Below are 18,195 nucleotides of genomic sequence, written 5' to 3' on the forward strand. Positions count from 1 at the left end.
CCCAAAGCGCTTTACAGGAGCAATAATTACATTTGAAAAGAGAGAATTCCAATGTAGATTGTAAATTAGGCTATTTTTGCAGAGGGACATCAAGAATGTCACTTATGTGGACTACAGGATGGTCTTTGCATCAAGTTTCCTTGGCTATTCACTACCTTAAATAAATTCTGAACTGGAGGGTATGTTTGGAATGTGCCAGAAATTAACATCAAATTTGAGAGCTGAAATTCTATTCTTGCTTAGTCTGAAATTTGTTGAAGTCCCTGCAGAATCTTTATTCTACTATATATAGTAGAAACTACCTCATTCATATGATTATGGATATTAAGTGTTCTAAATAATATAAGTTTAGCATTACTTAAATGCCAAGAGAAACCAGATAATTGTCTCTTTGAACCAATCCCCAATTTGCTAATGCGTTTAGGAGAATGAAGAATGAGACGACATACAGGACTGGGTTTAACTCTGTGATCCTGGCTGAAATTCAGTGGAATGGTGGTGGATGATGAGGGAATATTCTGGCCTACTGCCACCTCACCGCCCTGAGCTGGATCCCCCCCCCACCGACAATGGGACCACTGCGGGCTGCTCCTTCTTCCTCTGCTGCACGCAAATGGTGGCAGCGGGCAGCACCCAGGTCCCCAGTTGATTATACTGGTATTGGTTCCCAATTACTGCCGCTTTCTGAGGGCTGCGTTGTGGAAAGCAGTGCAAGGTCCCGGGAAGTGGCAGGAATGGCCCCTCTAAATAGAGGCCTCATCTTGGGCCCAGCGTTTACCCGCTGAAGTCTTCAGTGGGGAGCTTTGATGCAGTCTTCAGGGTGCGTCTGTCCCTTTTAAATGATGCTCCGTTACCTTCTGGTGCTGCAGCAACATCCCCACTGCAGCACTGTTGGAATTCTCCTCTTTGTATGAACGGGCTCCCTCTTGGTGGCAGAACTGGCTCGAGGGGGCTGAACCACCTACTCCGCCTCTTCTGTCTACTATGAAAGAGAAGAGGCCTTCTCCAGGTAAGCAGGAGACCTCCTCTGAGGCCCACAGAAATAACCTGGGCCACTGCTGCCCCGGGTCCCACACCCTCCGTGATCACAACCCCCCCCCCACAACTTACCTTACTGAGGAGAGCTCGGGCCCGATTTCCAGGCTTCAGTCTGACGAGCTGCCTCTTTGGCCCCCGCCACAGGATCTGCCCCACAGAAAAGTTTGATCCCTTCTGAACTACAAAGGAAAACAGTAATTACAGACAATGGTCATAAGAGGGGGAAAAAATTGGAATCCCTTCAAAGTCTACTCAGAGCGATCCTGATCCTCACCTCTTGTTCTGATTCGAAACTAAAGCAAAATGGTGCGGCTGCTGGAAATCTGAAATAAAAACAGCAAATGTTGGAAAACGTTTAGCAGATCAGGCAGCATCTGCGGAGAGAGAGAGGATCAGAGTTAATGTTTCAGGTCGATGACCTTTCATCAGAACTGGAAGAAGTTAAAAATTTGACTGTTTTTAAGCAAGTACGGAGCCAGAGGGAGAGGGGAGAGGAAAGAACAAAGGGGAAAGGTCTGTGATAGGATGGAGGGCAGGAGTGATTAAATGACAAAAGGAATGATGGTGCGAGGCACGGAGGGTGGTAATGGGAACAAGAAACAAAAGATGGGTCTAGAGGAGCTGTAAATGGCAACAGCAGGACCATTACCAGCACCTGCTGTCCAAAAAAATGGGAGCAGTGATTGTGATCTGAAGTTGCTGAACTCAATGTTAACATAAGAACATAAGAAATAGGAGCAGGAGTAGGCCAATCGGCCCCTCGAGCCTGCTCCGCCATTCAATAAGATCATGGCTGATCTGATCCTAACCTCAAATCTAAATTCATGTCCAATTTCCTGCCCGCTCCCCGTAACCCCTAATTCCCTTTACTTCTAGGAAACTGTCTATTTCTGTTAAATTTATTTAATGATGTAGCTTCCACAGCTTCCTGGGGCAGCAAATTCCACAGACCTACTACCCTCTGAGTGAAGAAGTTTCTCCTCATCTCAGTTTTGAAAGAGCAGCCCCTTATTCTAAGATTATGCCCCCTAGTTCTAGTTTCACCCATCCTTGGGAACATCCTTACCGCATCCACCCGATCAAGCCCCTTCACAATCTTATATGTTTCAATAAGATCGCCTCTCATTCTTCTGAACTCCAATGGGTAGAGTCCCAATCTACTCAACCTCTCCTCATATGTCCACCCCCTCATCCCCAGGATTAACCGAGTGAACCTTCTTTGTACTGCCTCGAGAGCAAGTATGTCTTTTCTTAAGTATGGAGACCAAAACTGTATGCAGTATTCCAGGTGCGGTCTCACCAATACCTTATATAACTGCAGCAATACCTCCCTGTTTTTATATTCTATCCCCCGAGCAATAAAAGCCAACATTCCGTTGGCCTTCTTGATCACCTGCTGCACCTGCAAACTAACTTTTTGATTTTCTTGCACTAGGACCCCCAGATCCCTTTGTACTGCAGTACTTTCCAGTTTCTCGCCATTAAGATAATAACTTGCTCTCCGATTTTTCCTGCCAAAGTGCATAACCTCATGTTGAGGCCAGAAGGTCGTAATGCGCCTAATTGAATGTTGAGTTGCTGTTCCTCGAGCTTCCATTGAGCTTCGTTGGAACAGTGTAGGAGGTTGAGGTGGGAGTGGGAGTGGAGATGGAGAATTAAAGTGGCGTTTTCTGTTTTTAATTGTTGTTCTGACTCAAACCCCACTGCTCATTTCAGACAGATCCTGCAATGCTAGTGGAATTAGTATTGGTTGAGTAATTGCTAACTGCATGCCTTTCAGATTAGAACTGAGGAGATGTTGCCATGCTGCATCCCAATGCCTGGTTACACAGAAGAACACGCCAGTGGGGACTAAGTTATCTTACGACGCAGAACCCAAGAAGAAAATAAAAATCACGCATCCAATTTTTACTATTTTTCCCAAGGTAAGGGCTCTGCCTTAGACGGGACGCTTAACGTTCTGCAATTGGCACAAGTTTTGTTCTCCTAAATGTTTCTGCAGACCTTTCCCTTGCCTCGCTCGACATGGCTGCTTGTTTGCGGCAAGAAGCCGAGATTGCGGTTTTATTTTTGGCCAGTTATGTTGGTATGGCAGACGTTGAAACTGACCTTTTCTGACATCACGCTGTCCCAGGACATTGAGTGCACACTCCAGAGGGAGTTGACATGTCCTCCTGCTCACTAATCCCTGGACTTTGGCCATATTCTCAGTTGGATGCTTTCACACAAGGAAGGGCCAGCTGGCGCTCTCCCACTGGGCCAATTTCCCATGGCTTCAAGAAGCTGGATCCGGATTGGCTTTGGTAGAGGCCTGGAAGCCAGTCGTCTTATTGAGGAAGGGCTGGCTGGGAGGAGATAAAAAGCAGAAAATATTTAGCTGTATATTATTTTCAACCTCTTTGGGGCAAAGTTTCCCCCCCCTCCACCTTTTATGTGCATTATGTGTCACTCCTTCCCTTGTCTGTTTTTTGTAAAGAAAAGACTTGCATTCATATAGTGCCTTTCACAACCTCAGGACGCCACACAGCGCATTACAGCCAATGAAGTAATTTTGAGGTGTGGTCACCTTTGTAATGTAGGGATGTTCACATTGGTAACAGGAAGCACTGGGACACCTTTCTCGGCTTTGATGGTATGACCTTGGTTTTCAGGAATCGGCCTTCAGCAGCCGCCAGTACAGACGCTGTGCGGTCATTGGGAATGGCGGGATATTGCTCAACAGCAGTTGCGGGGCTGAAATTGATCAGGCCGATTTTGTGTTCCGGTAAGTTTCACAGAAACGAACAAAGGCCTTTTGACGACTCTGCCAACTGAATGAATCCATTCAACAGGAAAGGAGATTATGTGTGCAGGGGGATGGGAGGGAACAGGGCCGACAGTTAAACAGAGATGTACAAAACATATGATCCTGATTGTACCAGAATGTCACCCTCCCAGTGTGTACAACAATTGCAACATTCTCTGTATTAAAGTCAAGGCTAACTCATTCGTTCCCAAGACCTCAAAGCTGTGGAAAGGTTTTGGGGTAATTTTGACGTCGTGCGATTGTGTAAAACGGGAAAGAAAGAAAGAAGGAAGAAGGTTTATATCGCGCCTTTCATGATCTCAGGACGTCCCAAAGAACTTTACAGCCAATGAAGTACTTTCTGAGGTGTAGTCACTGTTGTTAAGTAGGAAACGCAGCAGCCAATTTGCGCACAGCAAGGTCCCACAAACAGCAATGAAATTAATGACCGGATCGTCTGTTTTAGTTGTTGGTTGAGGGAGTAATATAGGCCAGTTCACAGGGAGAACTCCCTGCTCGTCTTCAAATAGTGCCATGGGATCTTTTACGTCCACCTGAGAGGGTAGACAGGGCTTCAGTTTTACATCTCATCCAATCAACAGCCCGTTTTACATCACTCCTGATTTTCGTTTCCATTCCCCCACCCCCACAGTAACCTAACTAAGCCATTCAGAGCACGAAGGCCCCAGTTTCAATTCCTGGCTGGTGCTGAGTTGCTTGATCTCAGCCTGGATTGAGGTAGTGTTTCTACAATTAGCTTTTAATGTTCTTGGTTTAGGGATGGAAAGGAAAAGATCAGCCAGGGTTCCTGCTCCTCATCACAATATAGTGATCCCTGCTGGAATGGGCAATGGGTGAGGGCAAGATCAGGCTCGGCTATAATTTCTCACCCCCCCCCCCCAATGCCTGTTTTTCTCCCCAATTGATGACTTGCTGACCAAACTGCATTCTCAGAAGTCATGTTTCAAAACCACACATAAGTTCATTAGCGGCTTGTTAATTATGGACAAAAATGGGCATTCTCCCTTTTATTTGTTGTTTGAGGAACATTGTGCATTCACTGCCCAGGCTCATGTGGTCAAGGTTTGCCAGGGTCCTCATGGAATCCCAAGCCAGCACCTTCAGGAGAGTAGGGGACAAAATGGCAAGGGACGCGAAGAATTATTTTCCAATTAGGTTTAATTATAATGAAGCACCAAGTACAGCTTTAAAATCAACATTCAATATCTCTACCTCATCCTGGGTCACATTTGAATACTGTGATAGTCCAGGACTGGAAGTCTCTGGTGGCAGCGCTGGTGAGGCTTCGTAGGACACTTGTGGAAACAGCAACACCAATTATAGAGAGAGGTAAAGATAAACGTACAGATTGACATAAAGACCTAAGAGCGAAGCTTCCAAATATGAGTCTTCCTTGGAGTTCTTGGACTGAATATTCACGTTGTTTTCCAGGTGCAACCTGCCTCCCATGGGTGGAAATTTCACCCAAGACATTGGAACAAAAACTAATTTGGTGACGGCAAATCCAAGCATAATTGCACAGAGGTGAGTGAACATCTTTACCACACTCAGATACTTTCATCCTCTGTTGAGAGAGGGGGAAGGGGAATTAGTGATTTGAGGAAAAGGGAGGACACAACGCAGTGATGTTTCAGCTTGCGTTAAGATATTGGATTTGACGCACAAAGTGAGCATCTAACTTCACCCATGGTGCTGGAGGAAGCATCAGATACTGGCTAGGTGCACCCCACTAGTTCAGAATGAGGGTCAAACCAAAGGAGGAGTCATGATACTCACTTCTATGCGCAGCCTAGAAGCTGGCTCAAGAGGAGTGTAACTTGGTAGGAACCTATGAGTAAGTCACATGTTGGCTCTCTTGACTGGGGAATGTGTGTGGCCCTGGATACAATCAGAATGATCAGCAGGAAGAGTTAGATCCACTCAATTCAATTATCATTTATTGGTCACCGTTTGTGTGTAAGGTCCTTTGCAATCACACAATTTCAACATTGCAATATCATAAAAAAACTACAACAAAATGTAAAGCCTTTGTTCAAAGAGATCAGGCACTGGAAATCATAAGTATCAATAAATACAGCTGCAATCTGTGCTCCACGGTTAATGCAGCACCCAGGGGTTAATTTTGACTTTGTGCGATAGTGTAAAACTGGTGACCGCGAGTTGGCAGCTGGTTTTACATCTCCTCCCGTTTTTATTTCCGTTGAAATGGGCTGCCGACTCGCTGTCAATGGTTTCACACTATCGTACAAAGTCAAAATCGACCCCCTTGTTACATCCTTCACCACTCCCAATAATCCTGCATTAAAAAACATTGAAACCATTCAGCCAACGGTTATATACTGACACTGCACTCAGAAGTTGCTATAAAACCCACACTGCAGACCAAAGTGCCATTGTAATAAAGGTGATGAATTTAATTCCCAACACAAGCATTGCTTTCCATTCATTTCTCACCCAAGTGTCAACCCATGGTACGTTTCTTATAAGAAGATTTCTTAATGCTACTACTCCTATGAGGTGTTTCCCTAGTGGCCTCAGCAAAGCTGGTGGAAGGTTCATATGGGAATCCTTAAGAAGCTCGTTGCTAGAGACTTCTGGGTGTTCGAGCCCGTGAGGACCCGAGTCCACCTCAGCTGTTGCCGGGGGAGTCTTTCCGAATTGACTTACTGGCACCGTGGCGGGTATTGGTCGAGGGGGAGGCGATGGAGCAGACATGCTGACATCCTGAGTGAGAGAGAGAGAGAGCAACACACACTACTCCTATCACTCTGCCACTCTTGTGGGGCTTATCACTTCCACTGATCTACGGGAGGGCAGATTGCAGAAGATGAGTGACCCCTTGAAAACCCCTGTCCATTTTGTCCACCACCATCTCTGAGGTGGACACCTGTCTCTCCAAGGTGGAGCCCAGAGCCTGCCCTGGCAGCTGGTTTAAGCTTCCATCAAAGCTGCAAAGGCTGGTGGTGCTGGCTCCATCTGAGAGGGCCCAGCTGCAGTGTAGCTGGAGGTGGCCACACTCTCCAAGGTAGACTGCAGAGATGACGCCACACAGGCTGGAAGGAGGACTCCTCCATTCTTCCAGCCATAATGCTGAAACTACTTGGCAGGCCTTCCAATATCTGGTGTAACGGCTTGTGTGAGGTTGTAAAGTTTTCTTTACATGGCTTGGCCCCTGAAGTCCTCATCTCTGTCCTGCTTGGTAAAGCTGGGAGAGGACCTTGTCCGCTTCTGTGCTGTCCCTGTTCACTTGTGTTGGATATTTCGCCACGTGCCGACCCCTCTCCCTCACTACCTAAGCCATGCGGAGTGCCAGTGCCTGTGGTGGTGTTTGGTAGGGAAGGAGTGTGTGACGGTGCATCTGCAGAAGGATTATCAGCAGGCTCCAGGTGCTGAGAAGGACTTAGAGGAAATAGAAAAGAGACAAGAGTTAGGATGGCACGGAGAGACTGGACATTAACAGGTGACAGTTTTCAGAATGCAGCTTGAAGTTGTGAGGCGTGCTGAATATTTTCTGATGTAAATGAAGGGTTACAAGTAACATGCAGACACTCTGCTGAGATAAGCCAGCAGTCTCGCCTTCCCGATGCTCATGTCTTTGCCCGGGCCACTGATCTCCGCATGGGTGAGGGCTACAATGTTGGGTACTCCTCCCCCGATCTTGGTCCTCTCCCTTACATTCATCCTGCAGAAAGAGAAGGTGAGAGTTAGTGAGTAGCTGGTGAAAAGGTAAGTGGAGATGTGCATATAGTGCAAGTGCTGAGAGGTGGAGAAGAAGCAAGATGGATCAAGCTCTTGATAATCTGTCCTAATAACTCCTTATGTCGCTCGGTGTCACATATTATTCGATAACACTCCTGTGAAGCGCCATGGGACATTTTACTAAATTAAAGGCGCTATATAAATTCAAATCGTTGTTGTTGAATGAAGATGGGATGGTGATTAATGTAAAGCCACGTGTGTGGACTGTGTGGGAGGAGTTGATGGTTGTGCAAGTGATAAGACGTAAGAAGAGAATGATATTAGCGTGTAGTGTGAAGAGAGCAAATCTGAAATGAGTGTGTTTGGAATGAGAAAGTGAGGTGTTGCAGTCTGAACTTGTGATTGTAAGCTGAAGGATGGGATGAAGGAGGAGGGAACCCAAGCTGAGAGAATGAACCAGTTCTTCCCTCAAACCGGGAGTCAGATTTAAGGACAGCCTTTTTGAGAGAAATATTTGAAAAGTCAGGGGTGTTGGTGCCCTGATGCAGGACCATCATACATTAATGCACCACATCATACTGTCATAGTTTACGAGTCTGTGATTTCCGCCCACGGATAGGTCCTTATTTTAACTGGGTCTTCAGGGGATCCGTAATATTCTCCTCTCGACGGATGGAAAGAAGGGAAGAGTTCTCTAAGATCTCTCTCATATACTTCCTATCAGTCAGTTCCAGATTACTGTGACTAGAGGCTGAGAAATAATTTGTGATGCTGTCGTTTTGAGTGGGGAGTGATGCATGGAGGGCCTAAAAATAGTGGGAGAAGGGGTAAGAAAAAGAAAGTTATGAATTGAATTGGTGAAGATATTGTGAAGCAATAATAGATGTTTTCTGTAACAGGTATGCCGAACTCCATGACAGGAGGAAACCATTTTTCAATAACTTGACTGTCTACGATGAAGCCCTTCTCCTCTTACCTGCCTTCTCCTACACCAAGAATACAGTTCTCTGTTTCAGGGCTCTTTATACCCTACAAGACTTTCAGGCCAAGCAGAAAGTTGTCTTTTTCAACCCCGTGTACTTAAATAACTTGACCAAATTCTGGCTTTCCAAAGGCATCCAAGTGAATCGTCTCTCTACTGGCATAATGGTTGTAAGTATTGCGATAGAACTTTGCGAAGAAGTGTGGATTTATGGGTTCTGGCCCTTTGGGAAAAATGTTGACGGGAAGGTCATGTCTCATCACTACTTTGACAATCTGCAGCCAAAGCCAGACATCCACTCCATGCCATCGGAGTTCCACCAGCTCCTTCAAATGCACAGTAAAGGAATTATCAAACTTCAGATGGCTCAGTGCGAGGCAGACTCGGAGGAAACGGGCAACATTTAAATTCAAGTCAGAAGAACATTAGACTGCGGTGGAAAGCTGGGCTTCAGGGAGCAGTGAAGAGCTTGATGTCCAGTCCGTTGGGTCTTCAGGTTTTGGGTTGCCCGTCACTTGAGCTCACTTGTCTCAGTTGGTTGGATCTTGCTGATCTTCTCTGTTTGGAGACAAAGCATAGCTGCTTGGACATTTCGTCTACATATATAGGACCATAGCTAGAAGTTATCACATGGTCATTGACAACTAACCAATCAAAAAGTAGGATCGTCAGCATGCTCGCCAACCTCTTACATTGGAAATGAGGCTGGCACAAAACACAACTCAGGGTTTATAGGCGAAAGGGAAGATCCTGAAGTAGGAGAACCCAAAGAAGCAGCCGAGCAACCAAATCTTTCCTAGGTCTTCCCCACACCTCAAGTACCCCCCACAACCCCCCCCCCCAACCCACTACCCATTCAGTCCCTCCCTCCTAATGCTTTCTGGTGGGCCTCCTCCTTCAGCTTGGAATTCAGGACAGTTTGGTCTGCAGACTTGAATTCTAGATTGGCTGAAAAGGAATATTTCTTCGGGAAGGTGCTGCTTTCCCATCCCCTCTCCGGACAACTCCGACAAAAGCAGAAAAATCCTTCATTCATCTCGTTCAAGTTTTAGTTTTAAATAGATTTTCTCTCGATTTTGGATTTCCTACCCACACCAGACACTTCAATGCCTAAAGCAAATGGGAGCCTCATGAATTTATGCGAATCGGGGTCCTATTGCGTCAATGAGACTCCGATTGCATCTTAACCGGGGTCTGAGGGGGGAAGCTGCCAGGGCTTTACCGCCAGACTAAAGCAGGACTTTACGTGGTGTGGAGGCAGAAGGAGCCCCTCCAAAGTAAGTGTAAAACTTTCCTTTGTGGGGCCAGGGGGAGCAGGAGTTCTCCTTCCCTGCCCCGGAGTCTCCCCCCACCCCCTCCCCCCACTTCCTTCCTGCGAATTCCTCCCGAAACCCGCTCCCCAGCCACTTACTTGCAATCCGGCAGAGGGTGGGTGGGGGCGCTAAGGGTAGTCCAATCTTTCCCTGCCGACGGCCGCTCTGAGCCTTCCTGGCAGGATGTGGGTCGGTGGCATTTAAATGAGGCCCACTGGTTATAATTGCCGTGGACTCCTGCTTTCGCCGCTCCCGCCTTAGAATGCCAGTGCCAAGTATGTAAATGTATAAATTGCCACGTCCGTGGTCCACCTCCCTCCCTCAATGACTCTGTCGGTTGATGTGCTACCGTGTGGCACGGAGCCAGAGAAATCGGGAGATGTCCCACACTAAATCTGTGGATTGTGTTGAGTAAACTGATATCAACCAGTGCAGTAAAGAAAGAAAGAACTTGCATTTATATAGCACCTTTCACGACCTCAGGATGTCCCAAAGCGCTTTACGGCCAATGAAGTACTTTTGAAGTGTAGTCACTGTTGTAATGAAATGCGGCAGCCAATTTGTGCACAGCAAGATCCCACAAACAGCGATGTGATAATGACCGGATCATCTGTTTTTAGTGATGTTGGTTGAGGGATTAATATTGGCCAGGACACCGGGGAGAACTCCCCTGCTCTTCTTCAAAATAGTGCTAAGGGATCTTTTACGTCCATCTGAGAGGGCAGACTGCGCCTCGGTTTAACTTCTCATCCGAAAGACGGCACCTCCGACAGTGCAGCACTCCCTCAGTACTGCACTGGAGTGACAGCCTAGACTTTGCGCACAAGTCTCTGGCGTGGGACTTGAACTCCCAACCTTCTGATTCAACCGAGAGTGCGACCTACTGAGCCACGGCTGACAATACGTTTGTGTGACGTTTCTCTGCAAGAGTTTCGAACCCATTTATTTTGTTGCCACTGCTAAAGCACCAAGGGAACGTCACATAAATGCATTGAGGGTTCATCCCTAACATTGTCAACAGTACAAACAGGAAGGACATATTGGCCTTGGAGGGGGTGCAGTGCAGATTCACCAGAATGAAACCGGGGCTAAAAAAAAGTTAGATTATGAGGACAGCTTGCACAGTCTTGGCTTGTTTTCCCTTGAGTATAGAAGATTAAGGGGTGATCTAATTGATGTGTTTAAGATGATTAAAGGAGTTGATAGGATAGATAGAGAGAAATTATTTCCTCTGGTGGGGGGAGTCCAGAACAAGGGGGCATAACCTTAAAATTAGAGCTAGGCCGTTCAGAGGTGATGTCGGGAAGCACTTTTTCACACAAAGGGGAGTGGAAATCTGGAACTCTCTCCCCCAAAAAGCTGTTGAGGCTGGGGGTCAATTGAAAATATCAAAACTGAGATTGATAGATTTTTGTTAGGCAAGGGTATTAAGGGATACGGAACCAAGGCAGGTAAATAGAGTTAAGGTACAGATCAGCCATGATCTAATTGAATGGCGGAACAGGCTCGAGGGGCTGAATGGCCTATTACTCATACTATGTTCTTACAGTGCCTTTTGCTGCACAGACTTACAGCCACGGCCAGTGCAGTGCCACTTGCGTAGAGAGATTTTAATGCTAGCTGATCCCATTTCAGATGAGGCCAAGACTCCCCTTTTACTAACCAGTTTATGCCTTTTGTTTCTCGTGAAATTTTGTGGGATTCTCCCCTCTCGTAAGTTGCAGCTTCTCATGGAGCGAGAGCATTTCGAGAGACCACAGCCACTGGCTCCTAACTAAGATTCTGCTGGACATTGAAATCCTTTACACCAAAAGTATTTCAGGACTTTGTGAGTGCTGACTCTCTTCCAGTTGCAGAATGATAATCTGCTCCTGGCTTCAGCCTGACATATTTGACATTCAGATACAGGAGAAGGAATCAGCTCATTTTCAGATGTCACGAGATTTGCTTTGGATCAGAAACTTTAAAGGGCATTGAAAGAGCTTTTAGTGTGACACTGACAACAGATTCAGTTAAACTTAAAACTGCAGTTTTGCTTTTGTGTGGTTTCAAAGAGCTAATGTCAATAAGAATCCGTAAAGTAATATTATTTCTGAACAGCAGCAGCAATAATTTCATTCATTTTAAGACACTTAACTTTCTTGGAAATATTTGGGGAAAATCTGACTTGTAAGGCACCAGATAAAAGTTAGCTTCTTAAAATTATGTACATGTGCATGTCTGTATACGTGGGGGCGATTTTAGGAAACCAGGTGAGTGGGCAGTTAAAATCAGCCAAGTTGCTTACTGGAGCGGCCAGGAGTCGACAGGATCATATTTTAACCCACAGGCAGCAAACCCGGCGGAGTCCTTGTTTACATGTTGGGTCCCGATGACATCAATTTTAACTCGGTGGCCCGAGCGGGAAGCAGCAGTGGGTTTCCCGCCAGGCCAACCCAGGAAGGAAGTGGATTGGGGCCAGAAGAGGCACCAATTTTTTGTTTGCTTTCCTTGTGGGTCCGGGAGGGGCAAGAGTGTTCCTCCGAGCCCCCCCTAGGAAAGTGTAGGTCTCCTCAACCGCCATCTCGCCCCCCACTCCCCCGATCGCAGGAGTCCCGTGCCCGTGGGATGGTTGGGCGGCCGATCGCGCCACTCACCCGCTGTCGACGGGCAGATTCCGGGCCATGCGATTTTCTGCCACTGCTCGTCTGGATCGGGTAGGTTATCGTTGGCGAGATATAAATGCACCTGGCCGTTGAATCGGTTGTTCTGATTCTGTAATGATAAATTAACTCGCCGGCACGGTTTACCGCTAGAAAACCACTGGCCATTAAAATCCAGCCCTCTGTGTGTGTGTGTGTTTTTGCTTTATGTTCATTCTTGGGATGTGGGCGTCGCTGGCAAGGCCGGCATTTGTGGCCTATCCCTAATTGCCCTTGAGAAGGTGGTGGTGAGCCTTCTCCTTGAACTGTGTGGTGAAAGTGCTTCCACAGTGCAGTTAGGTGAGCAGTTCCAGGATTTTGACCCATCGACAATGAATTGTGTATTATATATATTAAATATGTGTGTATATTATATAATATATATATAGATATATGTATGTGTGCACATGTCTATTTATATATATATATATACATGAGAAATATAAATATGTATGTATATATACTTATGTGTGTACATGCATCCACGCTCCTGTAAATACTGCAAATAAAATGTGCAACTGCACCAATATGTAAACCAGTGTACAATTCTAAAAATAAACACTTTTTACAAAATAAAATCTCGATCCTTGGGGAAGGGAATGATTATCATGAGTTAACAGATACAATAGCAACAAGTTTGCTTGTTTTTTTTTTAAGTGTGTTTGTTCTTCCTTAACACCACAGGATGACTCCAAGTAGAAATGATTCTGTAACCCGTTGGCATTGCTGAATCCATCCCATGTACACGTCACGGCCAATTCCGCAGCAACAGAGACACAATTATACACGTGTGCTTATTTAAAAGTTGCAACAAAGGGGGCAAACTCAGCAAGGCTCTTGAAGCAAAATTTGGCTAAACGGATGTACAAGTCAGAGATAGGGCTATAGCAGCATAGTCCTGAGTCTCTGACCGCACTTGCAAGGCTCCACTCTGGGAGTGCAGCCTCACTGAACTTGCTGTTGACGGGTGAATTGTTGTCTTTATTTGTTGCGGAGAAGGAAATTGGGCAGAGAGGGTCACATATCCATAACAGAGCCTGTCCAAATTTCCTTCCATTTCAGATAAACACATTCGCCCACTTAAAATGAAATAAATGAGTGAAAGCCTCTGTTAAAATAGCAGACAGTGAATTTCAGACAATTCATACATTTGTATCCCACAGCATAATTTCAGAATGAAGAGATGAATCTTCTAATCCTTGCCCAGATGTCTGATCCTAAACATTTGCCTGACTCAAACTCAACAACTGTTATGCTTCTGGATTTTACACTAGATATTCTATGAGCTCAGCCACAGAACTACATTTGTAAGTGGACCTTGTGTCCCCTATAATCTGGTGTGTGCCTTTACCTGCATAATATCTAGGTGAACGATAGTGAGATCCAGAGATTGAACAGAGAACCTTGACACTATACACAAGGTTACTGTAATGTACCATGTGACTCTCCTCATCTTTAGTAGCCAGACTCAATATATACTCTTATCAGACTGAGATTCAGGCTAGAAACCAGCAGACTATTTACTTAACACTAACCAGATAAATTAACCAAATTCAGTTCAAATCAGTAGATCTGTTGTAATTTACAGACTTTCCTATCCTCCTCAATATATCAAAACAGTAAAGATGCTTCCCCGGAGCTACCTTTCATCATCTAACAACTTGCATTTATATAGTGCCTTTAACATAGTAAAACGTCCCAAAGCACTTCATACATTGAACCTTGAGAACTGAGAACCGACCTTATCCTTGCCCAACAGCTGAAACAGGACAGAGGTCCCATGGATTCGACTCTGAGGTTACTGGGATCAGAAAAAGTCCAATAAATTAATTCTGGTTTCCATGGGACAAGATCAGAACCTTTCCATCGACTCATGCACAATGCAACAACGCTGGTTTGGCAAGTGGCTTTTACAATTCAACAAAGAAAGGCCAGATACAGAGTTGGACAGAGACATACAGGTACAGAGAGAACTACAGACACACAGGACAGAGAGTGCCACAGATACACATAGGAACAGAGAATGCTACAGACACATAGACAGACGAAGAAAGTCACAGACATACAGAGAGGGAGAGCAAAAATTCTCACATGGTCAGAGGCAGAGCCACACATAAACACACAGGGAGACAGAATGAGAACCATAGATGCAGAGGGAGCTATAGACACACAGAAGAGAGAGTCACAGACATACAGAGGAGAAGAGAGAAAGTCACAGATGCCAAGGGACAAAAAGAGTCACATGTATGCACAAATGGACAGTGCAAGCCATAGACACACACAGGGACAAGAGAGCCACAGACACACAGTGAGGGGGAAAACAGTTACACCCACACACAGTACTGACTGACAAAAAGTGGCAGGGTGAGGAATGTCCACCTCTATTGGCAGATGGGCAAGTATTAAACCATGATGTAACACTGCCCTGAGCTGGCTGATTATGGAGCAATATGAATAGTGAATGTTGAGCGTATAATTGGATTGATATTGGAAGGGTTAGACTGTTTACTGGCCAGGCACCCAAATGATGGATGGGAAGGGTGTTAAATTCATTGGACTGACTTTGAAATGGATGGGGTTATTTACTGGATTTGGTGAGGAGATTTACATGATTGGCATCTAAATGGTCACCAGACTAATTAGGTTGCTATTAGAAAAGACATAAAGCAACCACAGTGGCATTTGAACAGCACTGGCATTCATTGGATTTATACAGGCTGGAAGGAGGGATACTGCACTGGCATTGAATGAATGGGGACGTTTATTGAATTGGCTTCGAATCAATGGGATAATTCATATTGACACTGGTATGGATGGGAAATATTTTAAAATGAGTGAGTTAACAGATCAAAGGTAAAAACACAATCTAAATTCAATTTACAAATAGCATACTGAGCTATCAATTCTTTCAAATAGGCTGAACAAGTGAAACTAAAAGTAGCAGAGAGTCAGGTTTCATATCACGGCAAAGGATAGCTTTCTGTCTCATGACCAGTGTTAATCAGGGTGATGAGCAACTGGTGTGTTGCTCACAAGTAGGAGGAGGGAAAAGCAAGCGAGTGGAGAAAGCAGCTTGGAAGGGATGTAGGTAATAAGGAGAGATAAAGGTTGAAAGAGGTTAAATAGGGTAAGACAGTAAAAAATATCAGAATATGGGAAGACAAAAAAAAGATTTACCAAACCAATAGAATCTAAATCAAAATATATGTATATTAATGTACAGAATAAAAGAAACAAAAACGGGCACAGATTAAACTATAAAAATCATAACGTGACAGCAGTGTCTGAAATGTTTCTGCAGCTATGTCAGGACTGGTAATTAAATATTCCTGGATAAAAAAAACTTTCAGGAGGAACAGGGAAGAAAGAAAGAAAGAAAGAAAGGGTGGAGGGGTTGTGGTATTAATTAGAGGCAATATCATAGCACCAGCACATAAGGCTGGAGAAGAGCAGCTAAAGGGTAGGGGTAAAGGGAAGTTTTCTGTACTGGAAAGATGTGGTGAGTGCTGCTGTGATGGGGTTGCTCTTATTTACTATACACGTAAACCATTTGGACTTGGGAATTGAGGGAACGATATCAAAATTGGCTGGTGACACCAAAATGGGAGTTTGGCAAATTGTGAGAAGGATTGTAGAAGACAATAGAAGAACTTAACTCGGCCAGCAGAATGGGCAGAAAGGCTGCAGATACAGCTCAATATGGACAAAACGTGAAGTAATACATTTTAGAAGTAAGAATAGGGATATTTTCAATGGAATAGAGGGACCTTGATGTGCAGACACCTGAGTGTTCTAGAGAGAGGAGGGGAGGAATACTCAAAATTAGCAACACCCTCTCACATAAATATACTTTCTTGGCCAATCTAGAATTGAAGTGTACAAACCAAACTGTCCTGAACTCCAAGTTGAAGAAGTAGACACAGCTACAAGTAGTTTGGCCACAATATAAGGTAATTAAAATCCTCTAGGAAAGACAATGCTGAGGGGTGACCTAATAGAGGCCTTTAAAATTACAAAGGGGTTCGATAGGGTAGACTTCGAGAAGATGTTTTCCCTTGTGGGGGGAGTCCAAAACTAGGAGCCATAAATATAAGAAAGTCACTAATAAATCCAATAGGGAATTTAGGAGAAACTTCTTTACCCAGTGGGTGGTAAGAATGTGGAACTTGCTACTACAAGGAGTAGTTGAGACGAATAGCATAGATGCCTTTAAAGGGAAGCTAGATAAACACATGAAGGAGAAAGGAATAGAAGGATATGCAGATAGGGAGAGATGAAGTAGGGTGGGAGGAGGGTCATGTGCAGCAGAGACCAGTTGGGCAGAATGGCCTGTTTCTGTGCTGTAAATTCTATGTAATTCTATATCTAGAAGCATAGAATTCACAAGCAAGTGGATGATGTTAAATTTATACAAAACCTTAGTTAGGCCACAGCTGGAGTATAATGTACAGTTTTGGGCATCCCATTATAGGAAAGATATAAAAGCAATGGATAAGATGCAGTTTAAATTCACAAGGATGTTACCTGTGATGAAGAGTTACAGTTATGAAGAAGCTGGGGCTTTTTTCACTGGAGCTGGGAAGATCTTCAAGATGATGAAGGGTTATGGTAGGGTAAACGGTGATAGATTGTTTCTGCTGGTCAGTGAAACAGTAACGAGAGGGCACAAATTTAAAATAGTCACAAAAAGAATTAAGAGGTTAGAAAAAAATTATTTGCGTGGACAGTGGTTAGAACATGGACAGTGTTTCCACAAACCACTACTGAAGTAGAGTCCATAAATGTTATGAGAAATAAATTGGACAGTTGCTTGAAAAGAGGAATATTAAAGGATATGGGGAGTAGGATTAGACAAAATTAGTGATTTCTGCTGAATGCATTGATTTCTTCACTGAGATATAGTTATATTGTTATTTACCTTTTCAACAAACTGAAGGATTGATTCCATCAATAATAAGTAGGTGGCAGTGATCTGTTTAATGTAAACTCCCAGGGCTGGTGACTACATAGTGATACTTAGAATCCCATTGTTAAACAGAATGTCTGGCCTGTAGCCTCAGGTTTATGGAGAATTCCTTTATTTAACCAGTAGGAATAATTGTGAAAATATCCACATTATCAACAAATGTTCAAATCTCTCTTTTGGTTAATCCTTTCCCAGGGAAGACGTTGATCAAATCTAGGTTTGCAGCACTGAAGTCAACTAAATAAAATGAACATGAGCAAAAATGACTCTTCAGTGAGTGAAGATAATGGGACAAACAAGAGATACAATTGTTCATTAGCGCCATGAAACTGTGCAAAACCCAATATAAGGCGATCTGGCTTGATGAAACAAATATTGAATGCAGTTAACAGGCTTAAAGCAAATTATTGCGTTTCTCCCCCTGCCCCCTAGTTAAAGAAGTGCCCTTGGGTTTTATTAACATTATGTCTAAGGCACTGAGAAAGGCTTCAGTGGTAGTGGGGATAAAGTCGAGGTGGAAGCAGGCAATGTTGCAGAGGTGTTGGTAAGTGATCTTGGTATGGAGTTTGAAGCTCACAGCCAGGGAGGGGGAATGGAGTTGATGGGGGGGGGGAAAAAAAAGTTTTTTGCAGGCTGAAAATGATGGGTTTGGTCTTTCTGATGTGCAATTGGAGGAAATTTTGGCCCATCCACAACTTAATGTAAGACAG

The 18,195-nt window shown here is 44.6% G+C and overlaps 1 protein-coding gene across 2 annotated transcripts in view; it reads left to right on the forward strand.

Annotated features, from left to right (window-relative positions):
• The window catches only part of LOC137299860 (alpha-2,8-sialyltransferase 8F-like), a 28,570-nt gene extending 15,473 nt beyond the window's left edge, over positions 1-13,097 (forward strand). For both annotated transcript variants that reach the window (XM_067968804.1, XM_067968803.1), the window contains 4 exons: positions 2,819-2,963; positions 3,690-3,802; positions 5,276-5,368; positions 8,443-13,097. In XM_067968804.1, the coding sequence (XP_067824905.1) occupies positions 2,819-2,963; positions 3,690-3,802; positions 5,276-5,368; positions 8,443-8,932 (841 nt within the window). In that variant the 3' untranslated portion in view covers positions 8,933-13,097. The remainder of the gene's footprint in view (positions 1-2,818; positions 2,964-3,689; positions 3,803-5,275; positions 5,369-8,442) is intronic.
• The last annotated feature ends 5,098 nt before the right edge of the window (positions 13,098-18,195 follow it).

This window comes from Heptranchias perlo, chromosome 30, assembly GCF_035084215.1.
Source record: "Heptranchias perlo isolate sHepPer1 chromosome 30, sHepPer1.hap1, whole genome shotgun sequence".
In the NCBI taxonomy this organism is placed as follows: Eukaryota; Metazoa; Chordata; class Chondrichthyes; order Hexanchiformes; family Hexanchidae; genus Heptranchias; species Heptranchias perlo.